This window comes from Oryctolagus cuniculus, chromosome 4, assembly GCF_051225735.1.
Source record: "Oryctolagus cuniculus isolate XC-2025 breed Fujian yellow rabbit chromosome 4, ASM5122573v1, whole genome shotgun sequence".
Taxonomy (NCBI): Eukaryota; Metazoa; Chordata; class Mammalia; order Lagomorpha; family Leporidae; genus Oryctolagus; species Oryctolagus cuniculus.
Window position 1 is genome coordinate 13,166,068 of NC_142870.1, and position 19,726 is coordinate 13,185,793.

At 46.2% G+C, this 19,726-nt stretch overlaps 2 protein-coding genes across 7 annotated transcripts in view; one reads left to right on the top strand and one right to left on the bottom strand.

Moving 5' to 3' along the window:
- Positions 1 to 12,948, top strand: part of SCAF4 (SR-related CTD associated factor 4) — a 64,158-nt gene extending 51,210 nt beyond the window's left edge. For all 6 annotated transcript variants that reach the window (XM_008267178.5, XM_017347217.4, XM_051859485.3 and 3 more), the window contains one exon: positions 9,582 to 12,948. In XM_008267178.5, coding sequence (XP_008265400.3) covers positions 9,582 to 10,525 — 944 coding nt within the window. In that variant the 3' untranslated portion in view covers positions 10,526 to 12,948. The remainder of the gene's footprint in view (positions 1 to 9,581) is intronic.
- SOD1 (superoxide dismutase 1) lies at positions 12,512 to 19,675 on the bottom strand. Its single transcript, NM_001082627.2, is given in 5 exon segments — positions 12,512 to 12,971; positions 13,906 to 14,023; positions 14,729 to 14,798; positions 16,467 to 16,560; positions 19,472 to 19,675. Coding segments are annotated over 5 exon segments (462 nt in total). The 5' UTR covers positions 19,544 to 19,675; the 3' UTR covers positions 12,512 to 12,863.
- Positions 19,676 to 19,726: the final 51 nt, after the last annotated feature.

A 19,726-nucleotide genomic window follows, 5' to 3' on the forward strand; every position in this document is an offset into this window, starting at 1 on the left:
TTGGTTTGGTATCCAAAAATTTGTTGGCTCTGTCTTATGAAAGTGTTCTTTGAAAGCTTTAGGATATTTGAATTAGTTCTCCATATATTGCATCATTTTGTTGCACTAGTATTACATAATAGAAACAGTTCTTAAACACATTACTTTAACTTAGTTTTACATAGTTCCGTGGATACGTCGGATAATTCAAAATCGTGATCAGCTCACAGCAGATGTTTGCTTTGGGTATGAGTTCATGTATGAGTACATTATATTACCTCAGAAGGTGAAGCACATCAAGCAAAAGGTGGAGAGGAAACTTGAAAAAGCTTGAAAGTGCTTATCCTCTTCTCTCCATGTGCCCTTGGTCTGCTATAGAATGCAACCTGAAGAATTGTTTTTTAAGAGATATAGAGAGGTCTTCCATCTGCTGGCCCACGCCCCCAACTGTTACAACAGATCCCCAACGTGGGTACAGAGTCCCACTTGCTTGGGCCATCCTCTAGCACTTTCCAGGCATCTTAGCAGGGAGCTGGAGCAGAAGTGGAGCAGCCAGCTCAACCCACTATGCCACAGTGCAAGCCCTGAAGAATGTCTTGTAAATTTAAATCTGAGGGACATCTTGAGGAAGATGGGAGTGGCAGAAACTTTAAACTCTTGATTGAGTTTGGGTAGACAAAGATACTGTGGTGATGAATTTCAGGTAAGATTTTTTTTTTCCTTCCAGCAAACATTGAAAAAAAAAAAAGTTGACTACAGATAACCAAATTCAGTGATAGAAAGTTAACTGTACACTTCACATCTTCAGTGTTACTGAAATGTAATGTATCCTTATACTAAAAATAGGTGAGACGTCTCAGTATACCTCTATCATATATTACTGAAAATGCAAATATCTCAAAGATTTGCTGACATTTTAAGCCTGATATTTCTGTGTGTAATCTTAATGTATAATGCAACCTGAAATATGCATTCTGTCATTATTTGAAATGTGTTCTTCCCAGATTTCAGAACACAGTACTTTTTACTATAAGAATCATTGGAAAAGATTTCCAAAATAAGTATGCCTAAGTGTTACTAATTGTTCAAACTAGGCAAAGGAAATACACGTGATGGTTCTAGTGGTTTTTTTTTTTTTTTAAGGTCTGAAATGAGAAAAGGAAAAATACTTTTTGCTGATTAAAAATTACGTGTTTTGCCTAAGGGTTTTTGGGCATTGTGGAAGACAGATGAATGGTTGATAGATCTTTTTCTACTTGTGAGAAATTTCATTTTAGATTCATGTAAAATGCCACAGTGACATTGTTTTGGAACTGCAACTAGGAGCAGAAAATTGAAAGAAAAAGGCAACCTTCCTCAAAGTTCAGGTCCTCCTAGATTCACTCTGGAAGAACTCACCCTGGGCAGGAGACCCGGACCTGTGGCTTCAGTACTGGAACTCTCCTTGATGAGTTTGCTCATCACCTCTGCAACCATAGTCCACACATTCAGAATATATCCGTTCAGTACCTGCTGGGTACCAGACAGGTGTCCTCTGAATACTAGACATGAAAGTGAACAGAATAAAATCTGCCGTCCTGGAGTTTATATTCCTATAGGGACTTAGATAATAAAAATTCACATGGAGATTCTTCCATGAAGACGCTAAAGCAGAGCATGGTTAGGGGATTTAAGGCTGTCAGGTGGGATGTGCCATTTTAGTTAAGACAGTCTGGGAAGAGTTAACATGGAGAAAGAAGTCTGAATAGAGAAGAGGGGAAGCCATGTAAATACAGAGGAGAGGCATTTCTGTAGAGGGGAGAACTGGAGTAAGGAAGCATGAATTCAGAAGGAACTTGGCTTGTTTGAGTGGCTGCAAGGGGCTGGAATGGAAGAGAATAGCAGGAGATCAGTATAGAGAAGGTTTTCAAGGGCACAGGTATGAGTGCAGTGGGAGGTGGTGTAGGGTTTGAATTGTACTGTGACCTGATTGACATTTTTAAGGCACTACTATGGCTGTTCTGCAGAAAACCGTAAGAGTTGGCTGAGAGGGCAGGGGAAGCTGTGCTTGGATGCTGCTGCAGCAGATGAGATGTGAGCTAACACCTCCAGTTGGGCTGGTCAGTGGAGGCGGTAAGTGGTAGGAGCCTGAGTGTCTTAAAAGATAGAGCTTTCAGAACCACTTTATTACTTAAATAATGTGAAAGAAAACAATCAAGATGACTTCTCTACCTGAGCAGTTGGTAGAGCATAATTGGCCGTTCCTGAGACAGCACAAATCTGCAGTAGGAGAGAGTTTGGGGAAAGGATATCAAATTAAAATATTGGATATTTTATATGCCAAGGTGTAAATGTCATGTAAGCAATTGAACAAAATCTAGAGATGAAAATTCTGGTGTCGTTAGCAAATAAGGGAAACGTGTAAAGCCACACAGTGCCAGCCTGTGAGGTTATCTAAGGAGACATACATGAATCATGAAGTGACCCTCATTTTACAGCTGGGGAAACTGGAGGATAGGAAGATGAAGTAACCTTCCTAAGGTCACATAGCGGGAGTTGCACAGCTAGAATACAAGATAGCCTTACTCCAACTGGAGCCCCCTTAACCACACCCTATGCTGCCTTAGCCAACAGAGGGTGGTGAGAAGGCACAGGCAATAGGCTAGGGTACAAATGTAGAGGGATATGTTCTGGAAGCCACTTGCAGGGGAATTCTGGGAACACGGGAGAGAGGACATGACATTCATAGGTCAAAACAGCACTGAGACTTGTCAGCTAGGTTTAATACAAGTAAAGACACCCAGTGAGCTTGAGAAACGGAAAAGTTTCACTGGAATGATGGTTCAAAAGCCCGATTCTGCAGAGTTAGGAGGGAGTGAAAGATGAAGAAATGGCTGTGATTATGATTTTGAACACTGCTGAGATGTGCTGGAGATGAAAGGTGAGGGAGATTTTTTTAAACATGGGAAAAACGACAGCATCGGGAAGTCAGTAGTGGGGCGGGTTTGGCTGCAGGAAAGAAGGGGATATGTACTAGCTTGGTTCTGTGGGGAGAGGGGGAGGTGGAATAAAGGGTTTGGAACACATGGTCACAGAAGGAGTAATATGGAAGCTGATGAAATTGAATAAAACATATGTTCGTGCAATGGAAAGAAAGCGCTTACACATGCTACAACATGGATGAACCATCAAAAGAAGATAAGCCACATGAATGAAGCAGGTCAGAGGACCGCATACCGTGCTTCGACATGGGTGGAGTGTTGAGGATAGGCAAGTTCGTGAAGACAGACCGTAGGACGATGTGGCTGCCTGGGTTTGGACCTGGTGGGGATCTAGAGATGATTGTGATGGCTGAACACACTTAGATATACTGAAAACCATTGAGCCGAGCAACATTCCTGGGTGAATTACAGGCTGTGTGTGTTCTGCCTCACCAAAGTTGTTAGAAAACAAACCAGTTAAGAATAGACAGGATTAAGAAACATGAATATATGAAACATCCCTACGATGTAAGAGTGAGTTCGCTAGGAAAATATGAAGTTGCTGGCCAGAATTAAGGGCATTCTTGTGCTTGTAGTTAAGAGAAATGTCAGCAGAGACCAGTCAGTATGCTGGGGGAACGGAGGACCAACCCCCAGCCATGTTCAAGAGGAATTTGATAGAAGCACTGCATTCCAAACCTATTTGAGGTTTTTCCACACAACTATGGTGAGGGAGATCCGTGGATTCCGAGGCAGGTAAGGAGGAATGCAAGGACACTGTGAGTCTGGTGGGATTGAAGATTGTACAGGCAAAGGGTTCCAAGAGAGGAAGGACGTGGAAAGAGGGGGTGGGGGTGGGAGAGTAGCTCCTAGCAATCAAGAAGGGAAGTCATGCAGTCACTGGTGATGAAACGGCCTAAGGCGGGGGCAGAGTGAGGGACAAGGTCATTGGCCAGAAACAACTGACTCCTTGCCTTTTCTCTGCCCTCCTTCACCGTCTCACAAAGCACATCCCTCTTTTTTTTTTTTTTTTCCTTTTAGCACTCTTTTTAAATCAACTTTATTAGCAACTGTGACCTTTCTTGGCCACATGGCGCCATTAGTTTATGTCAGTATTTGTCCAGCTGTCAGCGCTTCCCTGTAGAGATGAAGAGTGCCAACCTTTCCATTCCTTTGTTACATTTAATAGTTACGTATTTTTTCATTTTCTCATTGGAAAAGGGTGAAAACAGGCTTTGACTGAGTAAATCTGTATTCAACTAACTATGTGGTAAAATCTCTGAAAGAGGATATTATTTTCAGGTCCTATAAGAGGGGAGTTTTTTTCCCACTGTAGTCATATTTGGCTGCTTTGATCTGATTTTTTTAAGTGACACATAACTATACATTTTATGAGGCATAATGTGATAATTTGATACCTGTGTTCAATGTACAATGATCAAATCTGAGTAATTAGCATTTCTCCTTGAATGTGTATCATTTCTTTGTGTTTGGAATCAATGAACTTCTGCTATTTTTGTAACAGTTGTCTTTTCTTTATGAAATCTTCCAATGAACTGATAAATTGGTTGCTTCCACAGTCCTAGTGTCTTCAGTTTTGTTTTGTCTCCCGTCTGCATGCACTCTTCTTGACAGAGAGCAGCCCTATTCGCGTGCTTATTTGCATGCTGCTGAAATTGCAGTTCCTGCAGGACTCCAGCCTAGAGATCCCTCACACACACCCAACACTCCCTGTATCTATTTAACTTGTTCTTAACTTCACGTAATCCCAAATACCTTTGCTAATAAATGGCACTGGTATCCTCCCACCCTTACTTTAAAAACTTTAAAATATTATGTATTTGAGAGAAAGGAAGCTCCATTAATTCATTCTTCAAAAATCCACAAGAACTGAGGCTGAAGGCGAGGGTTGGAACCACAAATGAGGTCTCCCATTTGGGTGGCAAGAAGCTCAATCACTTACCTATATAGTAGGAAGTTAGAGTTGGGAGCTGGAGCTGGAGGTCAACCCCGAGGTACTCTTGTGTGGGATGCAAGCTGCTTAACCCATCAGGCTAAATCCCCACTCTAATTTCTGAGGTCCACTGTTTGGATCATTGTAGGAAATAACCTGTTGTTTTGAGTTATAAGCCCAGTATATTAAACTGTTCAAATTTAAATTTGGACATTTGGGACTATCATTTCTTTGGTCTGCCCTGAAGCCTTGCTGTATTAGGAATTTCAAGGTCTTCTCAGATATGTTTCCCAGGTCTGAGCTTTTGGGTTTTGCGTGTACGCTGGTGAGTTAGCATGCAACTCTTACCTTCTGAGGGCATGGCAGCCCAAGCCCCTGTGACTCAACTTGTCTCCCAGCCCTGCACTGGCACCTCCATCCACTTACTTGCTGAGAGGTGTGTTCATCTCTTCAACCCTGTCATCCTGCCCATTCAACATCTTAAGTCTGTTGCTAGTCCCTGGCACTTCTAGTCCTCTTGTCACTGTCTGGATTAAGAGCCCAGATGCCCTCCAGGCTCCTACCCTCCTTGGCTCACTGCACAAACGGGACCATTCATCCCTGCTCAGAACTCATGAATGCTTTCCCCTACTTCAGAGTCCAGGTTCCTTGTCATGCCGTAAAGGCCTTATTGAATCGCTCTGGCCCACCTCATTCGCCACAAAAACCTCTTCCTTTGTGTTTTGCCCAGTTTTCAGCCAAAGTCATTCTGTCGTTTTTGTGAACACTTAACTGCTTCACCTTGCTAAGGTTTTTCAGAAGCTGTGACAAGCAACATCCCCCGGTACTCACGGTGGCCTAGTATGTTATCCCATTCCTCTGCAGCCCATCTCCCCTCTGCCTTAGCTCTCTGGTTCACACACCAGCTTGTGTCACTTCGACCTTTGTGTGGCCACACGGGCCTGTATCTTATCCGTCAGCATTTGGAATTTGCTTCTGCTAGACTGTCTACTTTGAAGAGAGCAACCAGGTTTTATTTGAATCCCCAGCCTATTATGCAAAAAATGTTAAGTCATATTAACTTTAGAAAACTTGTCAGTGCATTGCATATCCATCATGCTTCCAGAGAAACTGAGTAATTACCTTGAATGCCCATTTGACTAAATAACTCACTGTATTCCACTGGTATATGCATAATGCCAACTCCCCTAATGTTTCAGCTAGCATACCTACCAAAGGCTTCTGCCACCTGGTACATATATAACTTATTAGAAAAGTAATATGTGTTCACTATAGAAGTGTAAAAAACTACAGAGAAATCCATAATCTGCTTTTAAAAAATTGTTCAGATAAGTTTTTAAGTCATTTCATAATCGCTGTTGGCACACAGATTATTCTTGCTATAATCCAAAACTATTGCTAATTTTATAGCTTTTTTTTTTTTTTTTTTTTTTAAGACTTACCTATTTGGAAGACAGAGCTTCAGAGAGGAGAGACCGTGACTGTGAGGGCTTCCATCTGCTGGTTCACTCCTAGGATGGGGGCAGTAGCCAGGGCTGGTCCAGGCCAAAGCTGGAGTGAGGAACTCCCCTGGGGCTCCCATGTGGGTGCAGAGGCCAGAGCATTCAGGCCATCTTTCCCAAGTGCATTATCAGGGAGCGGTATCAAGAGTGCAGCCCACAGGACTTGAACTGGTACTCCTCTGGGATGCAGTGTCACAGGCAGCACCACAGTGCCAGCCCCTGTCATCTGTGTCTGTGTTCTGAAGGCCACTTGGGAATACAGGAATATTAGGGAATAAGTTTTGGTGGTCCATAAAGCGTTTAAAGGTAAATCTAGCCAGATGCATCTTTCAAGCATGAGACTTAAAATGCAAAAGAGGGTTTGTGAGTGCACAGTATTTTAAGCAAACCCCAAATACAAATATCCACATATATGGAGTAAATGAAGTAGACAATTTTTTCTTTGTGAAAAATATGGTGCTTTGTGGAAGGTTCAAGTATGTGACTCAATAATATTCAACCCTGTTAAATCAGTCTGTATATACCAGTGGAATATAGTGGGTTACTCGGTCAGTAATAAAGTCATTATGTATATATACAAATGTGTGTATACCCTCAAGCCAGGCAGATGGCCTTGTGTCCTTAGGCCACTGTCATCGGTAGTTGAAACCAGGGCATCATGGGGAGATAGGACTGCCACTCTAACCTATTGCTCTGCCAAATTTGCTGTTTCCTTTTGAAAACTCAATTCTCATGTTGTAAGATACATTGAAATCCTCTGATTTTTTTCTTGGATTACTTAATAACTGGCATTGGCACCAGAATGTGCAACACTGGCCTTCTTAATAGGATACACATATTCCACTTCTAATAAAAGATTATGGGAAAGTGAAGTTCAGTTTGTGTATTGGGACTGCTATTGAAAGGTTGTACCCAGCATGTATAATGTACATTGTTTGTTTTGAGTTAAAGCCCATGAATGCTGGGACTCTTCCCTTAAAAAGTGGAAGCAGGGACATGTCTTGGCTGCTTCGGTTGTCCAAGTTTATGTGATAGACTCAGGAAATAGTCACTGAACATTATGAACAGTGTTTCCCTTGGCCACTGAGTTCATTTTGATCAGAGGAATGGTGTAGGTGGTGGTCCTGGTTGTATCCCTTGCTGGGAGTTTGTGATGGGCTGAGCCATTACCTCCTGTATCCATCTCAGTGGCTGGCGAAGGGCTGTGCTGATCAGCAGTGTTCAACCTTGGACCTGACATTCACACGCTCAGTGGCTACACGATGGTGGGTATTGAGGGAACAGGGGGAATTGAGATGTTAACGATCAGAAATGAAAAATGTTCATTTTTGTAGTTAAGTAGTTAGTGATAGAGAAGATGTATCCCCTTTAAACAGATGTGTGCAGTAATCATTGCAGCAGTTAGCCAGGCTGTACACTGAGCTCACTCTTGGGTATTTTATCCCATTTGACCTCAGCAAGCGACAGGTATTATAACTAGGATCATTTTATAAGCCACAAATACTGAGGCACATACCCAAGAAAACTCCTGAGTAAGACTATCACCAAGTTGGTTTTGACATTTTTAAAAAGGGTATTTTGTTTGATTCAGTGCTGAGGCAAGTGACCCTTCATGCCAAAGTTACAGACTGGTGGTGTAAGTACTTTTCCAGGTCCACATTAGTGGTTACCATCTGACAGAACAGTATTGAGCCATATATTATGAACAGCAAAACTGAAATAGAAATTCTTGTTTATCAAAGTAGTATGAACTTTTTATCCAGAAACTAAGGAAGCATACAGGATTTGTTGGTTTGGTACAGCAGGAGGGAGGAAGAAGTTGTAAAATCCCAGAAATAGGAAGGTGCTGGGGAAGATGAAAGGACTTAGAACTAAAGTCCCACATTGCTTTTCTGTCAGTGTCATGCAAGCATTTCTCTCAAGTTGCTGACTGGTCATCATAACCCATCTCTTGCTCAGAGACCCTTCTGCAGTACCTGGATCAGTAGCACATTCTGACAACATCTGGAAGGTTTTCCTTTACCATAGAATATGTACATTTGTAAAGAAAGAAATGGAGACACGGTGACGCCTTTGTCACTTACCTGGTGATCCGCAGCACGTCCTTACATCTTTCCCTCATAGTTGGCAGTGATGGGTTGTGAACCTGAGTGACCTTCATGTCAAATGAGCAAACCCTTGGGGAGTGGGAGAATAAAACCAGGATATCGCCGTTACTTTGAAGAATGAGTGGAAGGTGAATGGCTGAACACTCAGCATTATTCCGCAGTCATGTTGGCCTAGGCAGGTTACAGGTTGTGCCGTGTGTTGAAAAAGGAACCATAAGACATTTGTATGGGGGTCTTTGTGTTGTAAATTATTTGTTTAAATGATGCGTGAGATGCTTTAATAATGCAGACTAAGTGTAGCATGGGATTAACCCTGGATTTTCTAGGTCCATGACCTAGTCCTAGTAGTCAAGACAGAGTGGGCATTTGACCTACTGGAAGACTTGGTGCTGGTTAGGATGCCCACGTAGCGTATTGAAGTGCCTGGGTTTAGTTCCCAGCTTTAGCAGCTCATTCCAACTTGCTGCTTTAATAGACCCTGGGAGACAGCAGTGCTTAGGCTTTCAGTCCCTGCCGTCCACGTAGGGAGCCTGGATGGAGTTAGCAGCTCCCAGCCTCACTCAGGTGTAGCCTAAACCATTGCAGGCGTATGGGGAGTGAACTGGGAATTGTCAGCACCCTCTCACTCTCGGATTTAAAAAAAAAAAATAAAACACTTAGAGTCTACGATTTTGTAAGAGTGTAGCTGAAATCCCATTCAGTTGATTGACATAGTTATGCCAGTCCCTGGAGTCCGGGGGACCTGGCACCTTCTGTTTCTCAAGTGTGTCAAGTGTCAGGGGCAGGAGAGGGGGGAATTGAGGGGCAGAGCTCCCAGTGAAGGTACCAGGAGAATTTGCCATACTCTTTTAAAAAATTGGTATAAAAAAGTTTTCAGCTTGTTAAAGGCCTCTACCCATAGAAGATACTTGAAAAACGAGCCCTGGGCTATGACTGGGGCTGTGACAGGCTGGCAAACATCATGGAATTGGAAGAATCTGGGTTGACTTTCATCTCTTTGAACTCCTCCACAGGAAACAGCTCAAAGTAGAATGACACCTTGCGTGGCGCTTACATTTTTACTACTGTTGTCTTGCAGGCACTCAAGGAGTGGCCCCTGGCCCTGTGATCGGGCTCCAGGCCCCATCGACTGGTCTTCTTGGCGCCCGCCCCGGCCTGATCCCGCTCCAGCGCCCTCCCGGGATGCCGCCGCCTCACCTGCAGAGATTTCCTCTGATGCCCCCGCGCCCCATGCCGCCACACATGATGCACAGAGGCCCACCTCCGGGACCGGGGGGCTTCGCCATGCCTCCACCTCATGGAATGAAAGGCCCCTTCCCACCACACGGCCCCTTCGTTAGGCCTGGGGGAATGCCAGGGCTGGGGGGCCCAGGGCCAGGCCCAGGGGGTCCTGAGGACAGAGATGGGAGGCAGCAGCAGCCGCCTCCGCCACAGCCGCAGCCACCGCCGCCGTCACAACAGCCGCCCCCAGCTCAGCAGCCACAGCCGCCGCAACAGCAGCAGCAGCAGCAGCAGCAGCAGTTTAGAAATGAAAACAGGCAGCAGCAGTTCAATTCAGGTAGAGACCAAGAAAGGTTTGGAAGAAGATCTTTTGGAAATAGGGTGGAAAATGACCGGGAACGGTATGGGAACCGTAATGATGATAGAGATCATAGTAACCGTGAAAGGAGAGAGTGGGGAAGGAGGAGCCCTGACCGGGACAGGCACAGAGACTTGGAAGAGAGAAGTAGACGCTCTAGCGGGCACCGAGACAGAGAGAGAGATTCTAGAGATAGGGAGTCTCGTAGAGAGAAGGAAGAAAGCCGAGGAAAGGAGAAGCCCGAGGTGGCAGACAGGGCAGGTGGGAACCGAACCATTGAGCCTGCCGTTAGCCAAGTGGGAAATGTAGACACTGGTGCAGAACTTGATAAGGGCGAGTGCGAGTCTGCAGTTGTAAAACCTCCTGAAGAGTCACCTGCTGAGGCTACCTCATCCGTTGAACCCGAAAAGGATTCTGGCTCAGCAGCCGAGGCTCCTCGTTAGAGACTGGAACTTGTGGATATGACAGTGACGCGTGGAGTGTAGAGCTTGGGGTGTACAGATGCTGTATTATATTTGCTCCTGCTACATCACAGCCCCACAGTAGCCGGTGGGGAACTGTAAGCAATTTGATTGCTTCCCTTCTATTTAAAAATAGCCACAAAATAACAAAAAATACTGAGAATATGAATAAAATATTACCCCTTTTGCTGTAACTTTTTAAAAGTTTTGACTTTAAAAAGTTTACAAATCGTAATTAGAAGTGCTATTTTTTTTTTTAATTTAAGACAAGGTAATGGTGAAAGCTCCTCAAAACAATAGGGATGTTTTTAATAAACTCTATTTTCGTAACAAACTTTAATGTGTGCTATTCTTCCTACACTGCACTAAGGTGGGGAAAGGATTGTTCACCATCAGTTTGAGCTGTTGGACTTACCTGATGGAAGTAGACATTTTTTATGTAGTTATTTTCAAAATTCGTTTGTAATGCTTTTGATTCTTCGCATTGCAATCATACAGTGAAGGCTAGTGGTTTTATGTTCATTGAAAAGCTTGTGTTTGCAGTTTAATCAAGGTTCCCCGCCCACTGGCTTTATCATAAATGTTGTCCTTACTTGTAAAGAGTTTGTTGGGGAAAAGCTGGACCCCCACATTACACCTTGTACTTACCTGATCGCCTGGGTATTATGTAGACAATTGGTTTTTGGTTTTTTTTTGTTTTTTTTTTTTTTACCATCCCATTAAAATCTTCAAAAGGGTAAAAAAATCAAGGTTAACATTTGCAACTAAAAGGTTTTTGTCTGATATTCTGAATGTTTAAGGACTTAAATGTAACTGTTTCCTGTGAGCCTTGCCTGTTGCCTTTCTTTGCCACCTTTGACTGCACTGCTGGGGAGAGGTAGACCAGACTTTCTGCCCCGTAACATGCCTTTCACCTGTTTTGGCGCAAATTTAGGGGGTTAAACTAGGAGAAAGAGTTGTTAACCTAAGAACTATCACACAAGGACATCCAAAGCCAAATCAAGCCTGACAGTAAAGCAGCTTCATAAACTGCTGTCCCAGTGCCACCACCTGTGTCACACCTTCCCAAGGATTTATGGCCTTTCTGAAGCTTTTTCTCCAAAACTGTTTTTAAAGCTGTCTTGGTGTCAGTGTACTGATAAGCAGTTAACTCATTCTTCACCCTCACCCCCAGGCTGCTTTATTGCTTTGATTTTAAATAGTGCTGTGCAGTTTTTCCAGGGAAACATTCTACCCAGGGCACTGTTCCTGTACTCCTGACTTTAGAAAGTAAGGGAAGGTGTGTGGACTGAAGTGCTAAAACCTCTCCTGGAGAAAGTGTTAAAAGTCCGAACCGAAACTGCTTCTGAAGAGAAACGTCTCATCCGTGGTGTGGAGACTGAGGATCCAAGGCCGCCATTTCCAACTGGAAAGTACTGACACCACCCTGTTTGCATGTGAAAAACATACTGGTAGCGTACAGGCCTTACCCGTGCAAACAGTAGTGAGCCTGTTACTGTTTGTAAATACCCATTTTAACCAATCACTATGAGCACTTATTCAGCAGTTTAAAGAACGAGAACATGCTACTGTCAGTCTACCTTGAGTTTTTCTCTCCTAAGTGATTTGCTATATTGCATAAGGTACGTGGTATATTTCTGAACAATCAGGATGGTCACTTGTTCCTGGAGCAAACCTCTAAAATAGAACATGTACCATTCTGGCAGGTAGAGAAATTAGCCTCAAATCTCCTTGCTTGCAAACCAAGGCTGCCACCTGCCTTTCACAGGTTTGCTAAAGACTATCTACTTTAAAGAATAAACTTTCTTAAGTCCTTTACATGAATGAAAATGCGAAGTGACTAAGCATTTGTAAAGTAAAGCTAGCATAGACAGCCTATGCGTCTGAGCTGTGCCTGTGGGGTGCTATCAAACAGTATTACGAAATCTGTTCCACTCAAGCTCGGAGTAAATGAGGATCAGCGCTAACTCGGGTTTTCAGTTTGGATTCTTTAATAGGCTCGAAAGAAGTGCCACACAGTGTTTATTCACAGGGCTGCAGAACTGAATTCAGACAATCAGTGTACACGCACGGGTAATTAAGTCTGGCAAAATACACACATCATTCAAACAGACATTTTAATTGAATATGAGTTTTATAAAACCATACAAATCTTCCAAGGATTCAGAAATCAGTTTCACCACAGGTACTGAAAGCAACTTAGGAAACATCACTGCATGACACTTGCAGGTGACAGTGTTTAATGTGCATCAGGTTACATGTCTACAACCAGCAGGCTAACAGATGAGCTCCTGGGACTCAGACCACATGGCAGGAATGTTTAGGGGGCGATCCCAATGACACCACAGGCCAAACGACTGCCGGCGTTCCCGGTCTTTGTACTCTCGTCATTTCCACCTTTGCCCAAGTCGTCTTCTTTCTCGTGGACCTTTAAGAAATATTAAGAACGTGTAACTGGGCTATCAAGTAATTAACACCTCTTCCCAAAGACTGTATGAACGTCAATGTCAAAAATCATCTGCCGAGCAGAGGAACCGCTAACATTTAATTCATCAGTTTAAAAGGAGCAACTACTACTCCAGGCTCACTCTGGGTGGAGCAATGACATGCCAAATGCTAGGTAAGCGTTGCACTCTCTCAAAACATGGAAAACCACCATTTATTACAGGCTACACCACAGCTCCTACTCCTCCATAATAAACTTAATAACCTTAGCTACAATAGTCATAAAAGTACAAATTGCTTTTTAAAAAAAGGCAAATGAAAGTAAACATGTCAAAATTTCATGCCTAATGAACGTCACAAGTCTATAAGAATCCTAAAAATAAACCATTCAGCAACAGTACTTTAAATTTTCTGTTCATCTAACATTTTTAAGTGATTTCCCACTTCACAACTATGGCTGAAGAAAATCCTGAGAGTGACCTGAAGGAAGTGACAACAATGTCCCGCCCTCAGGAGCAGGCGAGGTGCTGCAGATGGCGACCTCAGCGGTGACAGCCTGCAGCCCTGAGTGAGTGCTAATGCTGACGTCCATCCCGGAGTGTGGACCCAATGAGATGTCCTGCTTAACTACAAGGAAGGAGACCAGCTGTGGCAAGATGTGGCCAATTCAAAACTAATGACTGGTTCTGTTTCCCCATTCAGATCTAGGATGACCAGTGTAATCCACATCTTACCACTACAGTGTTATTAAATGACCGAAATAAATTACTTCTAAGCTTTCATCCAGTTTTCTAACCTGCCCCAACAGCACAATGTATTTGGACCTTTAGAAAACAAACTATTAGGAAGCTGTGGAAAAATACACGACTGAGTGTTGGAAGAAACTCCATGCCCACCCGTACTACACGCAAACTTACCACCAGCGTGCGGCCAATGACGGACATATCTCCCGAGAGTGAGATCACAGAATCTTCAATTAACACATCAGCCACACCATTGCTGCCTGCAGTCACATTACCCAGGTCGCCCACGTGCCTAATGTTGAAGAAGCATCAGAGCAATCAGGACGGCCTTCCACTTAACATCAGGACACCGCATGGGCTAAATTAAAACTTTACTAAGTATATGAGGGTTGGGCTAAATGGTGTAGACAGCATGAAAGACCCACTTCCCCAGCTTGATATAATTTTGGAAACAAACTAAGTAGGCATTCTAGACAGTTCTTCAATCAAGGCTTCAAGTCTACAAAGTACCTCTGATCTCAGTGGTCAGTTACCAAGGGGTAAACTCAGTGACTGAGTTATGTTCAGTAACTATTGCCCTCAGACCTCTTATAAATTAATCCTTGTCTTGTTGCTTCTTCCTGAAAGGCGTTCGGAGGACATTTATGTACAAATGGAATCTCATCAGTTTTCACTGTCACATTTTTACCTGCAAAATCTTCCTGTTTCAGAATGCTGATTTATTTTGCTACTGGCTGACAGTACTGTTACTCATGGCATTTCCTGTATTAGTTCCCTTTGGCACTTGTATTAGTTCTGTATTCAATAAATGCTACAAAACCAAATTGCTTTAAGTGTCCCCATTTGTCAACTCCTTAGCCCAGGGCGCCAGCCGGCTGCTGCAGGAGGAGGGTGACCACTTATCCCAGCATGCCATTTCCTAGCAGTGTACCCGACCAACCCGATACCCATCGCCGTGGACATCAATGCATTAATAACCATGCATCTTGCTGCTCACCTCTCTTCATCCTTCGGTCCCCCATGTTTTTTGGATAGAGGATTAAAGTGAGGGCCTGCACTCGTACAGCCTATTTAAAAGAGAAAAACAGCTAACTTATGTGTCAACATGCCAAACTCGTAATCATCACCACTGCTGAAATCTCCAGCACCAACCTACATCCTGACTTCAGGACTAACAAAATAGGAAGCAGCACTTTAGCATAAACAATGTGAGCACGCAGCAGAGACGTTTGTTTTTTTTTTTTTTTTTTTTTTTTTTTTTTAAAGATTTAGATACTTGAAAAGCAAAGTTACACAGAGAAACAGAGTGAGCTTCCATCCACTGGTCCACAAATGGCATCAATGCCAGGAGCTTCTTCCAGGTCTCATGTGGGTGGAGGAGCCCAAACACTTGGGCCAACCTCAGCTGCTTTCCCAGGCCATTAGCAGGGAGCTGGATCACAAGTGGAGCAGCTAGGACTTGAACCAGCAACCATATAGGATGCTGGCATCATAGGCGGTGGTGTAACCCCCTATGCCACAGCACTGGCCCCAAAAGACCAAGTTCTAACTACAGTCTGACACTAGCAAAGTTAACACCCTTTTCTAGACTTTGGCCTCTTTGGTAAGGAGGCCACATTGATCTTCAACAGCCCTTTTATTGTTAAAACCCCAGGGTCATGACCCTAGCTTTTAAGAAGGTAGCATACCCAAACCCCAAAAAATTCACTGCCCCCACAGCATACATCAAGCAGCTCTCCTATCTGTGACTTGGTGCAAAACAGCGCTTTGTGGCCAAGGGCCAAGGCTGCTGTTGTCACCCACCTCCAGGGGGCAGCATTCTGGCTGTATCCAGTGTAAGTGGCACTCCTGTGTACCAGGGGATGCCCCTCACACAGAACACAACACTGCAGTGTGGCAGGTCCTTTCTTGACATGGCTTGGCTTAGCAGCCAGTGGCAAGTTTCCATTGTGCACCCCACAGCTCAGACCCACAGAGACACAGACAGGCAGCTTGTAAGAAGCAGCACAAGTCAAAGCTACACAGTACCCACCAAACCAGGAACCAAGGTGGAGATTTTTAGTAATTACTCAAATAGGTAAATCAGTATGCGGAACAAAATTATGTGACAATAAAAGCAAATTTTAGCAAAATGAATCAAGTTCTCATACTAAGTCTGTTAACTTCAGATTATTCAAACATGGCAAAAAGTCACTAAATGAAATTAAACACAACAGACTTTTGTTCACTTGCTTCCAGTCTCCAAACAGGGAAACTCACTCCCCAAGGCACCAACAGCCAACATTCTAAGTTACTCGTCCCACTCAGGTCTTTGTGTCGGGGGGTAGAGCTATTCTTATAAATGTAATGCAACCAAATGCAAACCCAGGACTTGAAGCACCATCCTCAAACCCAGCTTATAAATCACCTGGGAGTGTTACCAAAGGATAAGAAAGGAGCCAATTCTGTTTGTTTTCTAATTTTCCACTGCATTGTAAAAAACAGAAAACAAAATCTCATGAAGCTGTAACAGACACTCATGACTGAAAAAATAAATAAATAAATAAATAAAACACAACTCCTTCCCCTTCCTTTCTGTACTCCAGGAGTCAAAGAACAGCTTGGGAGCTGATCTCCTTAAAGCTGACTTTAGCAGCATTTAAAAAAAATAAACTTGTTCAAGTTCTTACTGCTCAGGCTGACTCTACTGCATCCTTGTACCTTAGCTGGCTGGGTCACCAGAGCAGCACACTCACCTTGTGTATTATCTCCAAACTGGTGGACATGGAATCCGTGCAGGCCTTCGGTCAGTCCTGTTATGCGTCCCTTGACCACCACGGGCCCTGTTCCCTTTATTCAAAAACAAAGTGTGGCAAGTCAGAGAAAGCAGCTGCTTCTCCACAGAGCACACGGCCGATCCACGTTCCCAGTCACAGCAAGGGAGAAGTCTGTGTCCTCTCCGTGGCCCACCACTTTGTAGCCTGTGGGCCTCCAGCAGGTTGCTTACCTGCAGCACGCAGTGCGTTCTCACTAACACTGACTGCCCCGGAGTCCTGTGGCCAGGTCGGCATGATACAGCAGATACGAAGCTCCCAGCAGAACGCACCCCAAGGTCAGACTTACACTGGGACCGAGTGCTCTGCAGGGCCCCTCCCGATGGGCACGCGCTCATTTACAAGATACCTCTGGGTAGGCTGTGTGTGCGTGTGATGAGTCTACGTGTACCCATCAGACTTTTCAGTCCAAAGAGTCTATGTCACCATACGCTCAACTCCTGGCTTTCTTCATGGACACGCTCTTTCCACACAGCAAACACTGCATACAAACATGCCTTTGAGAAAGAAAAAAGGACCCAGCAAAGGTCCAGCTGGCTGCCCTGGGACCCGTTCTCCACTCTCACTTGGTGGGTATTGTCAATTTCCATCACAGTCATTTGTGATTGGCAGCCAGAAAATACCCTATCCCACAGTCCCCAGAGAGACCAGGTCTAGTCTAACCAGAGAGACTGTTTTAAGTATTTTTAGGCAATGGAGCCTAGATTTAAAAACTCCAACACAGGAGAGAGTGACGACACGCTAAGGCAGGTGGGAAACCTGCAGCAAGATCTCCATGCAGGCCACGGTGCTGCGTGGCCAGACACAGAAAACCAGGGAAGCTGCTGTTACCACTCGTTGCCCAAAGATCTCGGGGACTATACACACGCACAGCACCAGCTCCACACGGCTCTCCTTGTTTTTAGCTTGGTTTGCTTTCCAAGTCGACAGTAAGACGAGGCACGAGGCCTTGAGCTCAGAAGAGACCCTGGCTCAAAGTGTCTGTCCGGAAGACTGCTCCCCTTTGTTTTCCCTTGGGGGAACAGCAGCTGCACTTCTCCCCAGGACCACCTCTGGCTGTGGCCGCACTTTGAACAGTAGCAGGCAGACAAGGGCAGATTCTTCCAGACCGCTCTGCACACGCAAGGCAGGCGGCACACGAAGTCGATCCAGAGCCGCGGGGTTACAATCCTACAGGGCGCAGGCTGCCACCCTAAGCGAGGAAGAGAGAGGGGCTGGGAGGCAGACAGGAACACAAACGGTCCAGCAGTGCAGTCCTCGGCGAAGACAGGCACGGAGGAGCACACACCCAACCGTTTCAGGAGCTAGGAACCAGGACTGACCGACCAACCCACCGCGATTTTTAAATGTTGGCAACTAACCTTCAACACTGAATAGGCCAAACCAAATACAGTTTATAGCCAACTGATTACTTCTGCCTATCTGTAGTGCTGGAAGACCAAACTCTCCAGGGGGCTTTATCAAGTGCAAAGGGCAGCACCCAAGTGAAGTCTGGAGCTGAAACCAGGAACCGTGCCAGACACTGGGGGAAGGTGCAAGACTGACAAGCTCCCAGGCCCACCCCCAGGGCCCCTTCCTGCTGCGAGGGATCGGAGGCTCTCCACACCTGTGACTTCCCTGCAGACCCAAACAAAGCCAGGCAAGTGAAACGCAGCCAGACGCACTCGGGCCAGACCCCCTTCCTCGGTGTGAAGCCAGTTCATGAAAACACAGGCACTTGAACCCACACTCATCCCTTACTCTCTCTCTCTCAATGCCTAGGCTCAGTGCAGGAGTTTCCCACAACTTGAGCTTGCGGGGACAATCTTATCACAAGCACCTTCCTTGTGGAGTTTCTGATAACGAGTATCTCTGCAAAAATTGCTGTAGAGTCTTTATTTCCCACGATTTGTTCTTGGACCCACTGAGCAACCTCAATGTCAAAGCCACTCTGCAGAGAATTTGGCCAAAGGAGTGCTCCAAAAACAGGTAAGAGCCAGTCTGACTAAGGTATAAGCTCCAGGTTTCTGCAACTTCCAAATCCCCCGGCCTCCGGAGTGTTAATTCTCCATCTTAGGTGCACGGTAAAATCACCCTGGAAATTCAAAATAGTAACACTCAGAGCGCACCAGAGCAAATTAAGACAAAATTGGTCTGGGGCCGAGCCCTGGTATCTGGGTTTTTTGTTTGTTTGTGAGAATCTGCGCTCTGGAAAATTCCCAAGTCAGATGTCCGGCTTTTGCAGTTTTGAAGGCAAAAAAAAAAAAAAAAAAAAAAAATCGTTTTCCAAGGCCATCCTCTTTGCCTTCGCCGCCTGACCACGACCTGGCTCTCAGGCGCCAACACGCTGCCGAAAATAAAGTCACGCTGGGCCGCTGCGGCGTGTTCGACCAGTTAAACCTGTAGAGCTGGGACAATGACCCTGGGACTGAGGGGACGCCGCGGGCCGCAACCGCAGACCCCGGACCTACAGCGCGGGAGCTAGAGAAGCAGCCCCAAGCGGGTAACGGACGCGGCGACACCCACGCGGGCCCGGCCGCACGCGCCACGCCTGGATCTCGGGGTGGCGGCGGGTGGGGGGGGGGGGGCCCACGGACCCGCGGGCGGCAAACGCAGGGCCCCGCGCGGGTCTCCACCTCGCCCTCACAGACCCAGCGGCGGTCGGCGCCCGCGCGCCAGGCCCGGGCGTTCCAGTCCCGCACCCCCGCCCAGGCCCGGCCCGGCCCGGCCCGGCCCCGCCGCCGCCGCCGCCGCCGGGGCCCGCCCGGTGACTCAGCAGTTGGCGGGCGGGTGCGCGCGGGCGGCGGTGCGGGGCGCCGCGCGGCCAGGAGGCGGAGGAGCCCGGCGGCGCGGACCCCGGCCCGGCCCGGCGCGGCGGGGGAGGTGTGGCGACCCCAGCCCCGGCCCGGCCGGCGGCCCTGTCCCCGGCGCGTCCTGCCAGCCCTTGCCTTCTGCTCGAAGTGGATGGTGCCCTCGACCGGGCCGTCGCCCTTCAGCACGCACACAGCCTTCGTCGCCATGACTCCCGAGCGGCGCGCTCCGGTGCGGGCAGCGAGGGCGGCGGGAGACGCTGCAGGACGCGCCGACGCAAACCGAGCCCGACGCGCCCCCGGCTGCTTTATAGGCCGCCGCGCTGCGCCCCGCCCACCCTGGCCCTGAACCAATCGCCGCCCGCGCGCTCAGCCCGCCCCCTCTACGGCGGC